The following is a 23656-nucleotide window of genomic DNA, read 5'->3' as shown; positions in this document are numbered from 1 at the left end:
ATGAGTTCCCTGATTGGGGCAGTTAACTGATAGATAAAAACAGGACTGCCAGGTGTTCTCACTCTAGGAGCCAGCTCTCAGATAGCTGGGTTGGTGTCAAGTACTATGCATATGTAAGTAACGGGTGACTTGAGGGATATTTTACATCACCTGCACTAAAGTGTACAAAATAACAATTCAGCTCGTTTGCATCAATGATTAGTCACAGACTGGCCTAAGGCTCATTTCAGCAGGATGTTTAGAGATGGAAATTGGCCCTTAGACAATGAAAGGAGCACACCAGACTATTAAGAAGCTGTAATAATCATAGTGAATGGTCACTGCCTGTGGAATCTTACCATTTGCAGTCTTGATTTGTTCTGTCCTTCCTTGGATTTGTAACATTGTAACATTTGCACCATTTCTTTCTCCTGTTACCAGTGTGTACTCGCCCCTCCCATTGAAGGTGAAGTTTGCCCCATCAAAAGTAAAGAAATGTGGATCTCCAAATGTTGTGGCTGGAAGAGAGTTCAATAATATCTATTTGCAGCAATTTTTATATATGTCTATGCTTTTAAGAATGTGTCTTTTTTTTGTATTTGGATTCTTGGGGGTGGATTTTACAAGGGATGCACAAATCCTGCTCTCCTCTAGGGTTCAGAAGGGATTGAGGGAGAAGGTCCCATCAGGCCTGGGTCTATATAGAGCTTACAGTGCTCGGGTCAGGGGCTGGGGCCAAGAGCAGGATTTCTGGTACTGCCCCTGCCTCTGTGCTCCACCACATCCCAACCCCAGCCAAAAGGTCCATGCTCAGCCTGCCCACCCAATAACCAGCTGCTCCACAGCAATGTTACACTGGAAACAACCTTACTGGAGCCAGAGTCAAGCATGGACCACCATCTGACCGGAAGTCCCATCATAGACAACTGCTAACCAACTGGACTGTCTGGCCACTCTATAGTTTCAGTAGCTCCAGGACTGAGTAGTGGCCACTGCCTGGACCACAAGTAATTCCTGATGAAGTGTCAGGGATCTTAAACCTCATGCAAGTCCAAGGGGTGTTTGAAAGATGGGCCTGTCTGGTCCTGGGACAAGAGATACCCACACCCCTCCTGCCAACTTCCTTCCCAACAGCCTCCACTTTCCCCTGCCACCCACATTGTAGTAGTGGAGGCAGAATGAGGCTCTCGTGATGTATGTAAGCTCAGCAGGCCCAAGGGTGGGCAGACTGTCTGATGCATTGCCCAGCCTGGAGAACTGGGGAACAGGCCAGGGGTGGGCCACCCTTCATATTTTACAAGACCCCTCACCTACAAATAAACAAACAGGGTGTTGAAGGCAGCAGTAAAATTACAATCTCAAAATCAGAGGTGTTTTTCAACCTGCTGCCCCAGTAAGTGTGAATATAGAAAGTGCCCACTTACAGGCTCACTACTGGGAAAGGTGACTTGAAGTCTGGTGAAAGAGGTGCTAGTTATGGTCCCATTATTTCAGGAGAGATATCCTGGCAATATAGGCAATTCTGAGAAAGTTCACTAGGTTGGTAACAGGCATGGAGGGACTGTCTTCTGGGGCAAGGTTAGGCCTGTATTTATTGGAGTTGAGGAGAGTGAGCAGCAGCCTTATTGATGGATATAGGAATCTTTGAGAAATTGGCAGGGCAGATAGTGAAAGGTTGGTTCCCCTTGTGGGTCAGGGGGTATAATCGCAGGGTAAGGGATCACCCAGTTAGGACAAAAAATAAGAGGAACTTCTCTTTCAGTGGATAGTGAATATGTGGAATAGGCTTTTGAGGCTTTATTGGTAAGTATATTCAAGGCTGAGAGAGACAGGTTTTTAACCAGTACAGGTATCAAGAGTCAGGGAAAAAAAACAGGAGAGTGGACTTGAGGATAATCAGCTCGGCCCGATTTCATTGAATAGGGAGCAAATCTGAGGGACTGAATGGCCCACCTTATGATCTGATGTCTTATAGGCTGAACTGAAGTTAATAGGAAAATAAACTGCAGCTGTTTGCCATAAATGATACACTTAGAGCTGCATAATATTTTTGGCGGTTTGACCAAATTGAGAATAGGCCTGACAAACAATCCTGGTTTTGGTCTTGTTTGGCAATTATTATTATTGTTTTCATGCATCACTGCACAGATAAGCTGTCTTCCACCCTTGGACGACTGTCTGGGTGGGTTTTCTTCGGTTTCCTCCCACAGTCCAAAAATATGCAGGATGGGTGGATTGGCCATGCTAAATTGCCTATAGTGTCCAGGGATGTGTTGGCTGGATGGATTAGCCATAGGAAATGCAGGGTTACAGGGATAGGGTATAGGCTGTGTCCAGGTGGGATGCCTATTGTAGGGTTGGTATAGACTCAATGGGCCAAATAGCCTGCTTCCACACTGTAGGGATTCTATGATTCATTGTTGTCCTCCCTTACCAGCTCTTGGAGGTCTGTAGGTTGTGCAGCCACTAGAAGGTCGATGCAGGAAGTAATACTGGCAGTTATCGGACCACAAGCAGCAGTAATAAAAGCTTATCACATCGTAGAGTCCGTGAGAGAAGCCGGGAATTCTTGGGGGTCTCTCGTACGGTGGGGAGCCCCAGTCATGCCCTCGGTCAGGGGTGCTGCCTCCAACAGAGTCTCCAGTTAGAATCTGTCTGCCTTGGGCATCATAGCAGCACTGCTGTCCTGCTCCATACTTGGGGCTGGGGGAACAAGAGTAATCAGTCAGCAACAAAATGTTGCAGGCAAGAAAAATCATCAATGACAACCAACAACAACAACTTGGATTACATAATGCCTGTAAAAGGAACAAAACATGCCATGTTTCATCACAGAAGCATAAACCAATAAAAATTGGCACCAAACTACATAAGGAGATATTAGGACAGATGAAACATTACTTAGTCAGAGATAACTTTACAAAAAAGAATTATTTATCATCCTTCATGAATGATGGGCATATGAAAATGCTTTACAGCTAATGATGTATTTTTGAACTGTACTCTTCATTGTGAGGTAGGAACATTGGAAGTCCATTTGCATGCAGACTGCAACAGGATAATGAGCAGATAACTTCCTTTTGTAATGCTGATTGAGGGGAGAATGTGACACTGTGATAACTCCCTGCATTCTCTCAAAATAGTGCCATAGAATATTTCACATCCACTCAAGGAAGCAGACTCTGTCTGATGTTTCATCTGAAAGACAGTCCCTCCAACAGTGCGGCATTCCCTCAGTACTACACTTGATCTTCTAGAACGAACCTGAAACCAGAACCATACTGCCCAGAGGCATATGAGCCATCAGCCAAGTCACAGCTCACACGAGGAGATTTGCAAAGGGGAGAAGGGAGGTAGAGGTAGACATGTTTATGGAGGCTGCTCCAGAGCCCAGGGCGTTGGCAACTGAAGACATGGCCACCAATGTTGAAGATGAGCAGATTGGGGATGGTCAAGAGGCCAGAATGGGACAACAGCAAAGATATCTGGGAGGTATAGATATGGAGGAGGCTAAAGAGAGAAAAAAAGAGTGAGGCCATGGAGCGACTTAAAAACAAGGAAGAGAAGTTTGAATCATTGCCTTATTGAACCAAGAGACAGTGCTGGCCAGAGCTGAGGGGTGAGCAAAATGTGGTGGAAGTCTGGGCACACAAACTCATCAGCAGATTGCTGCAGGATGCCATCTGCTACAAAGGTTATTGTTCAAAGATCTGTAGATCAAGCAGAGAGCTCTATCGTAAACATTAGCAGAGCGGGTTAACTATGCTGTAAAATTAAGCAAGCAATTTATTAATCAATCCCAGCAAAACTTTCAGCATGTTGGAGTAAAATAAACCAATTAACTAACAAATTATCATTTTACTTAAACAAAAGATAAGGATGGTCCTGAAATATCTAACTTTCCAACCCAGTGATTGAACTTCTTACAACACTTAGTATTGCATCAATAACCGTTCTGATTACATTCCTATCTTGAATACAAGCTGATCCTGCTCATATGTACTGCTCATGTCCCTGTGTAAAATCCAGCATTCTGGAACTGCAACAGTCATCAACAAAAATGCTGATCAATCGAGTCCTTTCCTCCCAATGTCCCTCAACCACTAAACCCATTTGGTTCCAAAAAAGGGACAGCAAAACAATAGAAGCATTAGAGGCCTCTTATAATAAAGCAGGCTGCAAGGCTGTGCTATTTCATGACTAGACCATTAGATGGAGCCCCTTGCCAGTGGAGAGAGAATTGGAAAAGGCAGATACAATGAAAAGGAGAGGGACGAAGATAGGAAACAAGGGAAAGATAAAGGGACAGAGACTAACAGGGAAAGTAAAAGAGACAGAAAGTACAAATATTATGGGACTCCTACGAGACTCTACGATGTAGTGTTGAGAACTGCAAATCCAAATAAAACAATAAAGATTATACCAAATTAAAATGTGTTATCAACTGCCATCAAATTATGATTTTATGGCCAGAAATTGAGTTATGCTGTTTGGAAACTTCCTCGAAAATGATTGCACATACTTCAGAGGCCCACAGCCTCAGAGAGCTATTAGAACTGCCAGAAAAAATGTCAAAGAAAGAACAAAGAATTTTTATAAACTGCTTGGGTAACCTCATGACATTTCAAAGTGCTTTACAGATAATGGACTACTTTTGAATGTTGTCGTTACTGAAATGTAGAAAACACTTTGTGCACAGCAAGATCCCACATAAAGCAATGTGAAAATGCCCAGATAACCCGTTTTTATGAGGTTGGTTGAGAGTAAACATTGATCAGCTCTTGAGAGTATTTCCACTTTCTCCAATAAATGGCACCTGTTATCACTAGTTAGCAATGGGGCCGAACTGATCACCCATTTGTTGAGGAACTCTGAGTTTTACTCCATGGATTTCGGGACCCCCACAAAAACAAAATCATCATCCTCACCCTCTTACGCCCCCCCCCAATGAAGTCAACTTTCCTTTTGCTTTGTCCTTCTTCCATCCAATCTGCCCATCTTCCATTCCCCTCATCATTTCTGTAACAGTCCCAATCTCTCTCCTGCTGCTATCCTCCATTGTTCTTTTCTTATCCACACCCTTTTTCTTTCCCCTTCCTGTCCTCTCGCAGTCATCCTATTCTTTCTCCTTTCTTGCCTATCCTTTTAATCCTGTCCGCTATTCCCTCTCTTTCCATTCCCCAATTTGACTCCTCTCATGGCTGGGTTCAGTTCTGTTTTTTCCCCAAATCGTGTATAACCCAAGACATGCCTTTAGAGTTGACTCTCGCAATACCTCCTTGCTGCAACACTACAGTGACCTGAGATAGTAGGAACTGCCGATGCTGGAGAATCTGAGATAACGAGGTGTAGAGCTGGATGAACACAGCAGGCCAAGCAGCATCAGAGGAGCAGGAAGGCCGACGTTTTGGAGGAGGGAAAGGGGATTCTGAAATAAATAGGCAGAGAGGGGGAGGTGGATGGAAGATGGATAAAGGAGCAGATAGGTGGACAGGAGACAGAAAGGTCAAAGAGGTGGGGATGGAGCCAGTAAAGGTGAGTATAGGTGGGGAGTTAGGGAGGGGACAGGTCGGTCTTTCCGGAGGGAGGCGGGTAACTTCTTCAAGGTAGGCATCCAACCTTTCTCCTCCCTAACTTCCCACCTATACTCACCTTTACTGGCTCCATCCCCGCCTCTTTGACCTGTCTGTCTCCTCTCCATCTCTCTGCTCCTTTATCCATCTTCCATCCACCTCCCCCTCTCTCTCTATTTATTTCAGAATCCCCTTCTCCTCCCCCATTTCTGAAGAAGGGTCTGGACCCGAAACGTCAGCTTTCCTGCTCCTCTGATTCTGCTTGGCCTGCTGTGTTCATCCAGCTCTACACCTTGTTACTACAGTGATCTGAGTAAGTTACAATATCTTTTGGTCTGTGAGGTACACATCCTGTATAGGGAAGGTGCTCCACCTAGTGTCTCCTCTGTGAAATGATAATGATATGTTCTCACAGCAACACACAGCAAAGAGACTGGTCAAAAGTTTGATGCTAGCATATTTGGGCGGCACAATGGCTTAGTGGTTCACGCTGCTGCCTCACAGCACCAGGGAGCCAGGCTCAATTCGAGCCTCAGGCAGCTGTCTGTGTGGAGTTTGCACATTCTCCCCGTGTCTGCGTGGGTTTTCTCCAGCTTTCTCCGGTTTCCTCCTACAGTCTAAAGATGCGCGGGTCAGGTGGGCTGGCCATGCTAAATTTCCCATAGTGTTCAGGGATGTGCAAGCTATGTAGGTTAGCCACAGGAAATACAGGGTTACAGGGATAGGTTAGGGAGGTGGGTCTGTGTCGAATACTCTTTGGAGGGCCAGTGTGGACTTGATGGGCTGAATGGCCTGTTTCCACACGCTAGGGATTCTATATATGGCTTACACACAAGCCTTCTTCCAATTTACTTCACCTAGCGCAACACTTGTGGTGGAGGGATAGCAATAGGGATGGGGGATTGTGAGAAAAATAAACAGACATTTCTGCAGTGGCAAACACAACACTTGATTGAATATTGCCCTCCTGGGACCAGGATTCAAGTTATTACTGAGTCACTGCAGGACATTCTGAAGGTTTGGGGAGGTGAGGTGTGAGGGAGGAATAGCCAGAGCTTGTGGCTCATATTGGTACCAACAATACGGGTTTTAAATAAAAGGGATGTGGTCCTGCAAGCAGTAAATAGGAAGCTAGGAGATAAATTTAAAAACAAGATCTCAAGATTACTCCTAGTGCCACATGCTGGTGAGAACAGCATGTCGCAGGTGAATGTATTGCACTCCAACGGAACCCAGTCAAATATGCAGGGGCATCGACTGGTATGGTGCGACTGGTATGGTGGGGGTTATATTAGAGTGACAGGAGGATGAAAAACACACCAGGGAGGCACAAGAGGTCGAAAGGAAAATAGAAACGAAAAATAGACAACTAGAATTTTAGGGACAGTTTGAGAGCCTTGATCTGGGGGGTGGGGGAGTGTTGCAGGAGGTATAGGGATGCTCAGGTCCCCTCAAAACGCAAAAAGTCCCTCATTGTTCATGTAAAGAGGTCATTCCCAAAAACAGTGAAGTTGTACCATGGTCTGTACCTGATTCTTCAATGTTGGCCAATTTTGGAGGGTTTGAGTTATTAAAAGAGGCTGGATAGGCTGGGACCTTTTTCACTGGAGAGTAGAAGGTTGATGGGTAACCTTATAGAGGTTTATAAAATCATGAGGGATATAGATAAGGTGAATGGCAGGTGTCTTTTCCCTAAGCTGGGGGATTTTTAAGGTGAGAGGAGAAAGATTTAAAATAGATATGAGGGGCAACTTTTTTTACATAGAGAGTGGTTCATGTGTGAAATGAAATGCTAGAGGAAATGGGGGATGGAGGTACAGTTACAACATTTAAAAGACATTTGGATTAGTACATGAACACAAAATGCTTGGAGGAATATGGGCCAAGCGCAGGCAGGTGGAACGAGTTTAGTTTGGGATTATGGTCGGCATAGACTGGTTGAACCGAAGGGTCTGTTTCCCTGCTGTACAACTCTATGGCTAGAAAGCAAAAGTAGAAGGCAGAGAAAATAAGGGCTACCAGCAACTAGACCACTGTAAAAATATGAAGAAGTCAGTTCTAAAGGTATTTTATCTGAATGCACAGAGCATTCAGAATAACAGATGAATTAACAGCCTTATAGCTGTAATCAGATACAATATGATTGCCACTACAGAGACATGGTGCAGGTTGACCAAGGAAGAAGACTGAATATCCAAAGATATTTAATGTTTCAGAAGGACAACCAGAAAGGAAAAAATTGGTGGGATTGCATTGTTAGTAAAGGATGAAATCAGTTCAATAGTGAGAAAGGATGTTGGCTCAAAATCTAAATGTAGAATTAGCCAGGGTGAGACTGGAAATTAGAGAGGTAACAAAGATGCTTCAGTAACCATAGGTGACTTTAATATATTGATAGACTGTGAAACCACATGAGCAATAATACCTTGGTAGATAAACTCCTGGAGTGTGTATTGTTGTTTTAGGCCAGTATGGAGGAACCGGTTAGGGAACAGGCTATCCTAAATTCAGCATTGTGCAATTAATAATTAATAACAACAATTAATAATCTTGTTGTTTGTTGTCCAACAGGGAAGAGTGACCATAAAATGTTAGAATTCTTCATCAAGATGGAAAGTGAGACAGTTCAATCCAAAATTAGGGTCCTAAATATATACAAAGGAAGATATGAGGGTATGACGGATGAGTTAGCTGTGACAGGTTGGGTAACTTCATTAAAAGGCATGATGGTAAATAAGCAATGGCTAATATTTAAGGAATGAATGCATGCATTGTGACTGTTGTACTTTCCCTTCTGGTGCAAAGGCAGAACAGAAAAATCAGTCTAACCATGGTTAACAAAAGAAGTCAAGGATAGTATTAGATCCACAGAAGTACCATATAAATTTTCTCGAAAAAGTAGCAAACCTAAAGCTTGGGAACAGTTTACAATTCAGCAAAGGAGGACCAAGAGATTTATTAAGAGGCCAGAAAAACATATGAGAGTAAACTTGGAAGGAACATAAAAGCAAACTGTAAAAGATTCTAAAGTTGGTAAAGTAAAGAAGATTGGTCAAGCCAAATGTAGGCTTTTTACAGGCTGAAATGTGAGAATTGATCATGCAGAACATTAAAGTGGCAGAGAAATTAAACAGTTACTTTAGTACTGTCTTCACAGAAGAAGGCACAGATAACTTCCCAGTTAGAGAACCAAGGGTTTACTGAGAAAGAGGAATTGAGGAAGTTAATATTAGTAAACAAAAAAAGGCATCCTGGGGAAATTAATAGGACTGAAAGCTAATAAATCCCCAAGGCTTTATAATCTACATCCCAGGATACTAAAGGGCAAGCCAACAGAAATATTAGATTTGTTTGCTATCTTCTTCCAAGATTTCATAGCTTCTGGAGTAGTGCCATCAGACTGGACGGTGGGAAATGTAGCCCCACTATTTAACAAAGGCAGGAGAAAGAAAACAGGGAATTACAGAGCAATTAGCTGAACATCAATAGTAGGGAAATTGCTGGAGTCTAATAGAAAGGAGGTGGTAACAGGACTGCTGTTGCAAAACATGGAGTAACAGGAATCCTAGGCAATATCGATGGGGTTAGACAAAGTCAACATGGATTTATGAAAGGGAAACTATGTTTAACAAACTACTGGAATTTTCTTTGAGGACCTAACTGCTAGAATAGATAATGGGGAACCAGTGAGTGGTGTAATTGGCTGTTAAGAAAACTTTTGTTAAGGTTCCACAGAGGAGGTGAGTGTGCAAATTAAAGTACATGAGATTGGTGGTAGTGCACAGGCACAGACTGAACTGGTTGGCAGGCAGGTCAATCTCAGAGTGAAAAGTGGCGACTAATGGGATCCTCCAGTAAAAATGCTTCGGCCCCAGCTATTCACAATATATCTCATCAATTTGAGTGATCCAATGAAGTACTTCCAAAATGTCCAATGACACAAAATGATTGGGAATTGTGAGCGATGAGGAAGATGTAAAGAGGCTTTGGGATGATTTCGACAAGTGGGCAAATAGGTGGATGATGCAGTACAACATGGAACAATGTGATGTTGCCCACTTTAGTAGAATATTATTTAAATGGTGATAGATCGAGAAATGGGGATGTAGAGAGAGACCTGGGTGATTTCATATACTGGTCATTGAAAGCAGTTATGCTGTTGCAGTTAGGAAGGTAAATTATATGTTGACCTCCATTGCAAGAGAGTTTGAGTACAGGAGCAAGAATGTTTTACTGCAGCTGTCGGACCTTTGAGAGACCACACCCAGAGTACTCTGCACAGTTTTGGTCTCCTTACCCTTAAGAAGGGATTTGCTTGCCATAAAAGAAAAGCAGTGAAGATTTACCAGACTAATTTCTGGGAAGGCAAGAGTGGTGGTTGAGGACAGGTTGGGTTGACTAGGCCTGTATGCACCGGAGATTAGAAAAATGAGAGGGAGTCTCATTGAAATATATAAAATTCTGATAGGTCTGCAACAGACTCGATGCAGGGAGACCTGTCACAGTCGCAGGATATGGGATCGGCCATTTCAGATTGAGATAAGGAGATGTTTCTTTGCTCAGATGTTGGTGACCCTGTGGTATTCTCCACTACAAAAAGCTATGGAAACCAAGTTACTATATAGAAATAGATTTCTAAACATTAGATGAGTCAAAGGGTATGTGGAGAGAGCAGGAGTGTGGCATGAGATCAAGGATCAATCGTGATCATATTAAATGGTGGGGTCAGGCTTGATGGGCCAAATGGCCTACTCCTCTTCCTGTTTTCTAAGTTCCTTTGTTTGAATAGAACAGGAAACCGGACTTTTCACTTACCTCGCTTGGATAGCTCGAACACAGTGTGCAGCTCCTGGGTGATAGGTACATATACTCCCCTTCTCAATGTCACACCCATAGTCTGTCTGCATTAGAAATGAGATCTTTCAGTCAGTCCAGCCTCAAACATCTTTAAAGTCTTTCATTTTCAATTCATAATCCCTCAGCGGAATTGAGTGAGTGCCTCTATAGTGGATACAAACACCACTCGTGACATCCTGCATATGAAGAGGAAAGAAACCTGAGAGGAGATGATTTCCTTTAAACGTCCCCTAAATTGTCTCAGAAAAAAAAACTGAAAACACGTTTATCATTATTTAAAAGCTCCTTGTTTTTCTTCCAGCATGACCTCGTTATAAGATACGAGAGACAGAAGAAATAGACCATTCAGCTCCTCGAGCTTGCTCTGCCATTCAATATGATTATGGCTGATCTTCTGCCTCAACTCTACATACTTTTTGTTCCCTTGATTCCAAGGCACCAAAAATCTGTCTATTTCAGCCTGAAGTATGAAGCATTCATAACTCTCTGGGATAGAAAATCCCAAAGATTCACAAGGGGAGAAATTTCTTCTCATCTCATTCCAATATAGTCTATCCTTTATCCTTACACTGTAGCATCAGTTATTGAAATAACTGCACAGAGGCCGGGGTCCCATCACCAAGTCACCCTTTATTTACCAGTGCACAGTACACTGGCTATGGCCAGACAGCTCGGAGTCAGTCGTCAACTTAGAATATTCTCATCTCTTGGTTATATTGATCAGCCAGGGCTTTCCTGATTGGCCCAGGGTTAACAACCCCAATCAAGGACCTCCTAGTTCACAAAGCCCACCTGGTTCAAATCACTACTGTTATACAGTTTCCAATCTCGAGAAATATCCCTGTAGTGTCCACACTATCAAGTTTCAGAATCTTCTATGTTTCAATAAGGTCATCCCTCACTCTTATAAACTCCAGGCGAATCTAGTGAACTATGGCCAATAGCTCCAAAGCAAGTCTATTCTACCTTAGATATGAAGACCAAAACTGGGCAGTATTCTGAGTGTGGTCTCAGGAAAGCCAGGTCCAATTGTAATAAGGCTTCCTCATTCTTGTACCCTAATCTCCTTGTAATAAGGGCCAAATTGCAATTTACCTTCCTAATTGCTCATGTGTCTGCACCTTAATTTTCTCCATTCTGTGTATCAGTACACGTAAATTTCTCTGAGCATCGACATTTAGAAGTTTCATACATTTACATAAATAATTATGCTTTTCTATTCTTCACACCAACAAGAATAACCTTCACCCCCAAATTGTACTGCATGTGACATCTTGTTTCCTACACTACACCAATAACCACACTCCATTGTGCTTCATCAAGTATTTCACTGGCTTTGAAATGTTTGGTTGTCACAAAAAGTGAGATATAAATGCAAGCCTTGCTTTTATTTCCTTTTTGTTGCTCATTCATTTAAGCTGTCTATATCTCCTTGCAATATCTTTGTATCCATCTCACGGTGTACATGCCAACCTGGATTTATGGTCAGCAAACTTAGATACTTTATTCTTAGTCTCTCGATTTCAGCCATCAAAGGACCATAAGATATAGAAGCAGAAATAGGACCATTCAGCCCATCAAGTCTGCTCCACCATTCAATCATGGCTGATAAGTTCCTCAACCCCATTGTCCCACTTTCTCCCCGTAACCCTTGACCTCCTTGATAATCAAGAACCTATCTATCTCAGTCTTAAATGTACTCAATGACCTGGCCTCCATAGCCTTCTGTGGCAGTAAATCGTCATACATTATAAATAACTGAAACCTCACCACTGATCCCTACAGCAATCCATGGGGTCAAGCCAGTTAACTGGAGAGTGTCCCAACTAAACCAAATCTTGTTTCTTGTCAGTTAAACAACTTTTCATCCATGCTAATAAATTAATCCACCTCCATGAGCCCTTAATTTTTGTATCAACTTTGTAATTGCATTTTATATATCCAAGTACATCACAATTACTAATTCCCCTAAACATCTGCAAGAAATTCAAGTGAATTTGTCAAACACAATAACTCTTTCATAAAACTACCTTAACTTAGCTTGATCACACAGATTCTCTAAATGTATTGTATGGATTTCCTTGATAATAGATTCCAGAGTTTTCTTGACCATTTATGTCTGCCTGACTGGTCTCTAATCCTCTATTTCCCCTCTTTCTCACATGTTGAGTGGCATGTTACTCTTGTTAATTTCATCTATTTATGGTGTGTAATTTATGACTTCTATAATGAAGGCAAACAAAGTATTTGCTCAAAGTCTCTGCTATTTCCTCTTTCATCCTGTTCACTTCTCCTGCCTCTGTCTCTAAGAGACTAATGTTTACTTTAGCTACTGACCTTTTGTATGTACTTGTATCCATCTGTATAAACTTGCAAAGCTTTTACACCAGTAAGCTTGGAGACTTACTGCTTATATCTCAGTTCAGCCCCAGTCCACATAAATCAGGGTAGCTACGTGATTAAATAAAATCTTGTCCTTGGAAGACATACATAGAGCAGCACATCCAAACCAGACAGCACAGTGGTCGCATACTGAACTGTAATTCACAAGATACACTATATTCTATCCCCAGTCAATCTGCGTCTCTGACAAATGTACGGCCCTAACCCTAATCCCAAACCCTAACCCTATCACAGAGAGACTCCAAGACAAAATTTCTATCTGCCTAAAATGGAGTGAATTCTCTCTCACTGCCTGATGCTGGAGAACCTAGGGTATAGTAGCAATGGTCACAATTGGGTTTTAGGTATGTATTTAATGAATGTTTAGAGATTAGCCAATTAAGATGCACATATTACCAATGCAGTTCACAAGTAATCATCCCACTGCTCATTCTACTGTGAAGTGTAGTGATCGTTTTAATGTGGGGAATTGAAGCAACCACTTTACATTGAACAAGACCCCATAACAACAATGAAACAAATGACTGAATAATCTAAAATAACAAGATGTAGAGCTCCTGCTCCTCTGATGCTGCCTGGCCTGCTGTGTTCATCCAGCTCTACGCTTTGTTACCTCAGATTCTCCAGCATCTGCAGTTCCCACTGTCACTGAATAATCTATTTCTGATTGAGTTGGAGAACTATTCACTGAAGCAAGTTGATTGAAGAGTTCCCTGATTGTTTAGCAGGCAATACTGAACCATTGACTCAGGAAACCCTCAGGCTCAATTGCAGAGGCTTTGCAAGGGAGTTGGCTCTCAGCGAAAAGTTATCTCAGTTCCTCAGTAAGGACAAAACAGGGCTTTCACTCCCAATCACAGCCCGAATGTTCAGGCACATCAACACAAGGTAAGGGCAGAGTTAAATGTAGTTGTGATAACCTCCATATCACAGGCTTTTTCGCCCAATTAGACTATAATGAGGTTTCAATGAAATAAATGTTCTTCCATCAGTGAAGCCTAGCTTTCCAACTGTAGCAATGTTGGGGCTCACGCATGAAGATTGATCACATGAACAATACACCAGAGATGATTGACACTGATGAGTTTGCACTGCAAGCAACAAAGTACTATATATGGGCAGACAGGTTGAGGAAATTGTGGGCAGAGCGGGTGAGCATTTAAAAAACTGTCCACTTTAAATGGAACAGCAATAGTTCAATTCAGTTCCTTTTTTTAGCGAAATATCATGCTTACATGAAATCTCCCTGTATCTGCCCTCGACTGTGCCAGGGTACAAGGGCAATCTGCAATCTCCAACAGGAAGTTTGGTAGCTTCTCTTCACTTTTGTGCCAGGCCAAACATTTCTTGTACGCCCAGGCAGCTGAGTCTTCTCTGAACTTTTCTTCCAGGTGCCAAGCTAGAGCATGGCTTGGGCTCCATAATGCTCTGACATTACTGAATCAAAAAGGATGCAAAAGACATGGTGAGGTCTCGACTTTAATAATCATTCAAATCTACAGGAAACCTACTGGCAATGCCTAATGAAAAGACTATGTACATATATGTTGCCTCTGTGTTCTTGCTCAACAAGGTACACGTTAATGTAGGAGCTAATATTCTGAGGACATGGGGTTGAATCCCATGATGACAGATGGTGAATTCAATAAAAATATGGAATACAAAAATTGCCTAATGGCAACCATGCAACCATTGCTGATTGTCGTAAAAGCCCATCTGGTTAATTAACATCCTTTAGGGAAGAAAATATGCCATCCTTACTTGGTCTGGCCTGCATACGTCTCCAGATCCATAGCAACGTGGTTGACTCTTAACTCAAATTATAGGTGGGCAATAAATGCTGGCCTTGCCAGCAATGCTCACATCTCATGAATTAATAAACAACAAAAGGTGGTCAATTGTGCTCGACGGATCAAGAAAAGCTGACTGGATGTAGAGTGCAACTCAACCTAATCTGTCTGACCAACATGTTCAGGCCAGGTGTCATTATTGTAGCACTGCCATACTTTGATTCCTTACACCAGCTACCTTTATTGCCTCTCTTGAGCAAGAATGTTGGTCAGTGCAGAAAGGTGAGGAACATCCCTGTTCTTTTCTGAGAATAGGGCCCTCGTCCAAAAATCAATTGTGTCTCAACCAACAATGCAACACCTCTTCCATTCAACAGTGAATTGTCAGCTCTTAATATGTGTTCATGTCCCTAGAGCCTGAATTCATAACCTTCTGACTTAGAATTGGAAGTGCTACCAATTGAGACCCAGCAAACTCAATCTCAGCTAAAATCCTTAGTATCAGGATATGTGCTGTGGAAAGAGGAAGACACTCATCTTAAAGATTACGATGAGAGCTCATTCTAATCCTTATGACATTCTTTATTCAAAAGATCCTATTGTTTAAAGACAATCCATATAAATTGACATATAAATGCCAAGTCATTAAGTGTGGGTTATTTAATGCACTTCTGAAAATGTCTTCACAAAAGAGCTATTAAATTAGAATCAAATCCAATATGTCCATGTTTCATTTCTCTGCTTTCTGAACAAACTAGAAAGAGATGTGAGGATTCAAACGTTACACAAGACCAGCCAGAGATGGTCAGTAAAGAGGATTCAGCTCCTGGGGTAGAATGGGTAATCTATAGCTGGTAACATCTTGCCCTCCTCACATGACCAAGCTGCTGATGTTGATGATGTGCACTGTTGCATTTTTGCAACACATTGATAACCCCTATGTTTGATCCACAACATGGGCAAAATTAAAATCCAATTCTGGATTGATATGGCAAGAAATTATGTTGCTTTTAAACTTGTGACACTAGGAATGAGAAACATGCTGGATTGTAATGCTAATTTAATACCGGGGCCTCAGATTGGTAATCCATCAAAAAGTCTCTGATTAGACACCCAGCATAGATACCCAAACACAGATTCCTGTACTCACAGCGCCCCATCTTTTTGATCCTCAGCAGTTAGTCGCAGCATTCCAATCTCCCATTCAGAATAGGGTTTTTCAGCAGATTTAGGGGTGAATGTGAAACTCCCTTTGTTTGGTACAGCTTTTCCAAGTGAGTAGAGGTAACTCCATTTCCCTTCCCAGGATTCTGAGTATGGTGTACCTGATGAGAAAAGTTGTCAAGTTGTAACTTAGTTGTACCTTTATTAAATGAACATAAATTTATCATCGAAAGCACTTTGTCATGTAAAGTTTACAAATACATAGTTTTTCTTGATCTAGGACGAAATTCAAACCACAAAGACATACTTCCATGTGTGACAGCAACCCACCTGAAAGCTGCAGTTCAAAAGGCTGACACTAGGAGCACTATTTCAACTACCAGTGGATTACTGATTACAAATTGTAGCATGTGACATTGGTATTTAGGCGACAGAGAGTGGCAGGAATCAGTCGAATACCCAATTAAATGTGGATGGGCCAACAGCAAAGACTGTGGAGTTACTTGACTGCCACTCTACACATCTCAAACCAAACAAAAGGAAAGATCAAAACCCAATATGCAGCTAATGGAAGTTAATGGCCGCTATCAACTTCCAAGTACATGATGATGACCTTCCTCATCCAAACTAAACTGGATAAACTTTAGAGTTAACCCACAATGCAGGACACAGCCAGTTTTGCCTAGATGGGGAAGGCCATTGAGGTACAATAGGAAGTTGATAGTGGCTATTCATTTCTATCTGTTGTCCTGCTGTTTTCCCTAGTGAAGCTCCACTCCAATAAACAGGTCTCAAAAAGTTAACTCTGTGGCCTCCTGGTTGTTGAGTAGCTTTCTTAAGTGCGTAAGATCAAGGGACTACACAATTCAATCAAAGTGCGGACTCGAATCAGTACTTTTATGTTAAACTGGGAAACTGAGTTGGAAGTGCCAATGCATGTTATACATATGGTGTATAGGATGGGCTGAAGGGCTAAAATCGTTGATAATATTCGACAAGCGGCATGATCTTTAATGAGTCCTGTGAACATTCCCATATGTGCTGCAGACAGCACAAAAATAAACTTGTTTTCTGTACTAGCAAGCAGTTTTGTGTTCTGTATTTGTCGTCTCTGTGATTTGTTACACTGTGTAAGAGAGAGCTTCATTCTGAGTTGGAGTTCACCTTGGAGCAGGATCACGAATAATGCCAAGAACAAACCTAAGCCTCCAGACCAGCCATCGATCAAGGGGTCCTTGGCTGGCAGAAGGGCACGAGGCTTATTGCTTTCTTTTCCCTTTCTTTTACCCTTATTATTATTATTTATTGTTATTACATAAAAACACCCACATCTAAGCAAATTGCTGTTGTCGAGTCTTCTCTTAACTATATTTAACCAAATCCAAAAGAGCTGCTTAGATACACACTGTGATCCAAGACACTTTTGGTGATGAGGATGGGATTCAGGAAAATATTTAAGTGAAGGGAAAGGCATTCTGATGCTCCAGAGACCTTCTGTATTCCAGGGTGGAATGCGGCAGACTCAGGGTTTGGGTCTGTAGGTAATTTGTTAGCACAATTAGGGCCCACGCAAGAATGGGAGACGGTCATAACCAGAAAAAGAGAGAAAAGAGGGTTAGTCATACACGCTGCCGTACACGAATGCTTGCGAGAAAAGTGCTTCCCCAAAAGCAAGGACAGTGCACCACAGATGGAATGGATATTGTTAACAGCTCTGTATTCTACATGTAGGGAACTGGAAGAGTGCCAGTCCAAAAACAGGCAGTTTGAGGCCGCATTGACGCAATAGAACAGCGTAACATCCCCCTAACAGAAGCAGTTAAGACAGCGCAGGAGAGGGCTGAGAATGTGGAGCAGAAACAGAACCAACTGGTATGCTGTCCGGCAACGGTACATCAGAAAAAGAGAGCAAAACAGTGCAACTGGAAAGTTGACCCAGTCAAAGTGTGCACATTATTAACCTCCCAATGGGACCCCGACTATTGGGATGGAGACATTCGGTATTCTTCTGATCCAGAGACTGAATTGACGGATGGGGAAGGGGATGCTCGACCTCCCGAGCCATCCTCAGAGAAGGGACTAATAGCACGCCCCCTAATAACAAATAAGGCAAAACGAGTAGGAGGACAGAACTCACAAAATTTGAGAACAGTGAGAGATTACTCTATGTCCAAATTGCAGGATTTGGGGTCATGCTTTAAGCAGATAGCGGGGGAACCCTTGGCCTCTTGGCTGACATGGTCATGTGACCAGGGCACCGCCCATATTATGCTGAGTGCCAAAAAGCAAGGGACTCTGGGAGTACTAAGTGTTGATCCACATGTGAATAATGTCTTCAGAAACATAGGGCAAACTGGATTGTCACTAGCAGTAGGAAACAAGTACCCTTCCCTGATAGACTAAGAAGGTGATACTGAAAAATGGGAGAGCATACCAGAAGGTATAAAACTTTGGAGGGATTTAGCTATGCAGGTCACATGGCAGTCACATGACTGGAAGATTGCTGGAAAGCCCCTGTGGGGAACAGAGCTATGGAAACAAATATGGGCAAAGGCACAGCACATGATAATCACTGTGTACCATGTTGATGCCCATGTGTAGGATGGTTCAGAATCTGCTGGTCACAACAATACCGTGGACGGAATAGTAAAAACCAGAACGGTTGAAGATGTATCTGAAAAGTATCACACAGGAAAATGAGCTCATGAAAAATCAGGACACTTAGGGTATCACAGCACTGTGCAATGGACAAGAGATCAAGGTGCACATTTACCCGCTGACCTGGTAAAAGAAGTCATTGGCAAGTGTAAAATATGTTAAAAGGTAAAACACATTTTACTGCCAAAAAGCCAATGGTCACAAATCAAATGAGGAGAACAACCTGCTCAAAGCTGGCAGATTGATTATGTTGGCCCATTACCATTGACCATGGTGGACACCTACTCTGGGCTAATGCTAGCTTTCCTGACAACAAAAGTGAATCGGTGTGACACTGTTAAGGGCCTAGAACAGTTGATATCCTATTGTGGCGAGCCATCAGAAATACAATCAGATAATGGCTGACACTTTACAGGCCAACAGGTGCAGCAATGGACTGCAGACAGTGGGATACATTAGATGTTCCACATTCCCTATTACCGTCGAGCGGCGGGCCTTGTAGAACGAATGAGTGGTTGATTAAAACAATAAATTAGATTATTGACCCCCTAATCATACATCACAGGGGTGACTCAAAGTGCTGCCACGGGCAATGTGTAATCTGAACAATCGGCTCTAAAAGGAGGGGCCCCAATGAGTAGAATGTTTCCTCCCAATAAACCTACAATGGCTGACGACCTTTATTCAGGGGAGAAGCGTTGGTACACCACCAACAACATCCGCCTAAGCCCTGGTGAGATACATGGACAAGGTGATACCTGTTGGGTGTTGATAATGGGGCAGGAAGCAATGGAGTGCATTGACAGAGGTGAATTAACAAAAAGGGAGTGAGTAGTCAAAGACTGTAAACTGATAAGATATGATTTCTTCACAGAACCATGCGAATTTATTACAGACGGATGCTGCTGTGGATGATATATCAGTTGGCAGCTGCTGTACCTAATCTCACTAAAAAGGCCACTGCGGTCATTAATTTGATGACACACCCTATTGTTATATTATTCATATTGATGATGGTCATTTTCGTTGTAGCTTTAATTATCTAGTATAGGTCACATACTCTTATTATACGTTCTCGCATGGATATTGTTGATTTGCAATTGTAACATGCGCTGTCAATTCGTAAAGCACTGGATTATACAAGATGAGCTGAAGGGCTAAAATTGTTGATGATATTCAAAAGCTGCATGACCCTGAATGAGATTTGTGAACATTCCAGTACATGCCACTGACGACACAAAAAAAAGACTTGTTTTCTGCACTAGCAAGCAGTTTTGTCTTCTGTACCTACTTTCTCTGTGCTGGCTGTTTGTTACAGTGCAAAAGAGAGAGAAAGTTTCATTCAGAGTTGAACTTCACCTCAGACCAGGATTGCAAACGGTGCCAGGAGCAAACCAAAGCCTCCAGACGAGCCATCGATCAAGGGGTTCCCAATAGGCAGAAAGGTGTGAGACTTATTGTTTTTTTTCCTTTCTTTTCCCCTTATTTTCTCTTATTATTATCATTTATTATTATTACTGAATAAACACCCACATCTAAGCAAATTGCTGTTGTCAAGTCTTCTCTTAACTCCATTTAACCAAATGCAAACGAACCGCTTGGATCCACCCTGTGATCCAAGACACTTGGTAACACCAAGATTGCAAATTGTAGCTGAGAACATGTACTCATCTATTTGCTTGAATGTGAAAACATCCCAAGACATTTCCCAAGGAAGGAAAACGGAGAGCAGGAAGGCTCAGATTAGGAGAGGAAAGGAGTTGGACTCAGAAGATGTTCTTAAATGGATAGAGGTGGAGAGGTTTAGGACCAGAAATCCAGAGATTTGAATCAGGGGCTGAAAACTCTGGCACTAATGGTGAAACAAAGGGTAAAAGAGATGCCTGAAGGATCAGTATCACAAATTTGTAGCATCTAAAGGTGGAGGCTTTGTCCCACATTGAGGAGAATGAGACTATGGAGGATTTAAAGCAAAGAAAGTAAGAATAACAAAATTGGCTTAACCCTGCCATGGAAATTGGCTTTGGGTGTTGGATTATTTCAACTTTGCGTCTGAGCTAGATATGGGTTAAAGGTGGATAAGTGAGCTTTGGTACAGAATACCCACAACCAAAATTAATGATGGGTTATGGAGGACAACTTGACCTTGTTTCAGACTCTTGCAAGAATCCATTTCCTAGTAGGCCCTGTGCTCTTGCACATGTGCAAAAGGTCAACAAAACAGACTTTTCTTTCTAAACTGCTTCTTTTGTTTTACATGGCTAAAGGACCGAACCATCCAAGTCATCAGGACTGCTCCCTGCAGGGCAGTGAGGCATGGGAAAGGAGACCTATAGGACAGGGACTGATACAATGAACAGAACACAGGAATTATGATGGCTACTTAATTATATATCTATATGCTTCCACTTAATTATATTTCTACCTTCGTGTTAAACAGGACTTTTTGAGTTACATTCTGGTGACATCTGTAGGACTCGGCTCTTCAGTGTATGTCATCAATAAGGGAATCCAAAACTAGGAGCCATGAGTATAAGATCCTGACTAATAAATCCAACAAGAAATTGAAAAGAAACTTCATCGCCTGGAAAATGGTTAAAACATGCAACTCTGCACATCATACAGTATTTGAAGTGAAAAACATAAATGTACTTAAAGAAAAGCTAAACATCCAAAGGAGAAAGTAATATATTTCTGAGGTGAGATGAAGTAGAGTGGGAGGAGGCTTGAGTGGAACATTAATACCAGAATAAAGAAAGTGTGCCAAATGACCTATTTCTGTAATGTAAATTCTATGTAATTCTTAAAAAGACTTTGGACAAAAATGGGGATAAATGCAATGCAAGACAACAAGGTGCAGGGCTGGATGAACACAGCAGGCCAAGCAGCATCATAGGAGCAGAGAGGCTGACGTTTCGGGCCTAGACCCTTGTCTAATTTCTTACAAAACTGCTGAACATCATAATGTCTTGTACGTTCTCACAAAACTGCCTGCATTCACACACAACTACAATTTACCTGTTTCTCGGTAGCCCCAGAGTTCAATGTTTACAGAGGTTGCTGGGATCAATGATGCGTTCCAAGCCAGAGTCAGCTCCCCTGAAACGTTGGGTGTGCCATAATACTGCCATTTGGTGGCATTCACCAAGACACTTTTCTTCAGGAATGAAAATTTGCTGTGATGTACTGTGGGATTAAAAAAAAACAAATGAAAGATGATGAAATAAATCACATGAAATGGTTATTAGTAAGATTAATTCTGAATTCCTGAGCTCACAGTGACGGAGAATGGCAAAAGAGCCATATACACCAGAAGCATGTGACATTTTGACAAACCTACCATACCATAGCTCTGATTTCCCAGCCCATACTTCCCAAAGATATAGCCCCTTAATCATAAAGGAATCACTGTAAGGGGAGCTTTCCGGATAATCCATGTAACTTTGGCGGGAGATCTACAAAATCCTCAAAAATAAACATGGTACTCGCACGCTTTCTCAAGTTCTGACAGATGACCAAAGAGATATGCCGCAGAGGTTCAACCCTTCAATGCCTTTTTTTATAAAGTCATAGAGTTGGACAGCATGGAAACAGACCGTTCAGTCCAATTTGTCCATGCCAACCAGATATCTGAAATTAATCTAGTCCCATTTAGCCCAGGTCCCTCTGAGCCCTTCCAATTCATGCGCCCATCTAGATGACTTTTAATTGCTGTAATTGTATGTGGGAGCAGGTTATTTGGTCCATCATGTCCACACTGACCCTTCAAACAGCAACCCACCCAGACCCAACGCCCCTACTTTATCCCTGTAACCCTGCTAACCCACCTAGCCTGTACATCCCTGAACACTATGGGTAATTTAGCATGGCCAATCCAGGTACCCTGCACATCTTTGACTATGGGAGGAAGCTGGAGCACCTGGCAGAAACCCACACAGACACAGGGAGAATGTGCAAACTGCACACAGACAGTCGCCCAAGGGTCAAATCGAACCCAGGCCCCTGGTGCTGTGAGAAACTGTAACATTGGAGGAACAGGTCATAACTCCTGACTGCATTCTCATATAGACTTCTACAGCATATTGTTTACCTCACATGCCAGACTCTTCAAGTACCTCCAGCACTGTACCAAAATTTTTACTATGTATGCGGACAGTTGTCTTTGAAAAAGGATCAACTTTTGTTTGTCTCCCAAAAAAAACAATCTTTCTTTTAATAAGTAATTCATTAACATTCATCTGAAGCTTTGCACACAATTGTGAACCAATCTTAAGAAATGTGTTTCAAAGAGGTGAAGCTACAAAAGGCAGAGCAGGTTGGTAAGTTTTGGAAATAATGAAATCCACACTATTTGGTTAAGCTCACATAACTAAAACACTCACATTTATGAAAAGAACACTGCTGCACAGAGGTTAATCATTGAATCCTTGGAGTGTGCAAGCAGGCCATTCAGCCCACACTGACCCTCCAAAGAGCATCCCAGATACCTTATAACTATAACCCTGCATTTCCTATGGCTTACCCACCTGCTGTGCACTAGGGGCAGTTTATCATGGCCAATCCACCTAATCTGCACACCTTTGGACTGTGGGAAGAATGCACAAACTCCACACAGATAGTCATCACCTGAGGCTGGAATTGAACCCAGGTCCCTAGGGCTGATGAAACAGCAGCACTAACTACTGAACCACCATTTGGCTTTTAAAACCTAAAGCTCCTTTTCGTTCAAGTATACCTGAGGGTGTTGAGTTGGAGCACACCAAGGTTATTCAAAGATACCCAGCAACTGGAAGATGTCTGCATTCCTGGAAGATCTCAGAGCCCTGTTGTCCTGCTTGGTAGCTTACAATATGACAGGAGATGTCTCTGCCCCTGGCCTCACATACAGTTGATTTACTAGCATTGCTCATATTACCCTCTGCCATTAGAAATAACACATTTTATCATCACTGCATTTGACAGATAGATCAATTGATATTCATACATAATCAGTGATATTAAATAATCAAATGTTCTATGTGATAAAATCTCATCCTGATAAAGTCTAAAATAAGAGATAGCAGGAACTGCAGATGCTGGAGAATCCGAGACAACAAGGTGCAGGGCTGGATGAACACAGCAGGCCAAGCAGCATCATAGGAGCAGAGAGGCTGACGTTTCGGGCCTAGACCCTTCATCAGAAAAAGGGGAGGGGAAGGGGGTTTTGAAATAAATAGGGAGAGAGTGGGAGGC

At 42.3% G+C, this 23656-nt stretch overlaps 1 protein-coding gene across 2 annotated transcripts in view; it reads right to left on the bottom strand.

Annotated features, from left to right (window-relative positions):
- susd2 (sushi domain containing 2) overlaps nt 1-23656 on the bottom strand; it is a 109829-nt gene that overhangs the window by 45561 nt on the left and 40612 nt on the right. For both annotated transcript variants that reach the window (XM_020513477.2, XM_048611180.1), the window contains exons 4-9: nt 21443-21610; nt 15753-15927; nt 14048-14249; nt 10368-10453; nt 2414-2682; nt 339-497 (exon numbers count right to left, since the gene is read on the bottom strand). In XM_020513477.2, coding sequence (XP_020369066.2) covers nt 339-497; nt 2414-2682; nt 10368-10453; nt 14048-14249; nt 15753-15927; nt 21443-21610 — 1059 coding nt within the window. The remainder of the gene's footprint in view (nt 1-338; nt 498-2413; nt 2683-10367; nt 10454-14047; nt 14250-15752; nt 15928-21442; nt 21611-23656) is intronic.

This window comes from Rhincodon typus, chromosome 24 (assembly GCF_021869965.1).
Source record: "Rhincodon typus isolate 14 chromosome 24, sRhiTyp1.1, whole genome shotgun sequence".
In the NCBI taxonomy this organism is placed as follows: Eukaryota; Metazoa; Chordata; class Chondrichthyes; order Orectolobiformes; family Rhincodontidae; genus Rhincodon; species Rhincodon typus.
Note: the sequence above shows the minus strand (reverse complement) of the source record. Positions and strands in the feature narration are given on the sequence as shown.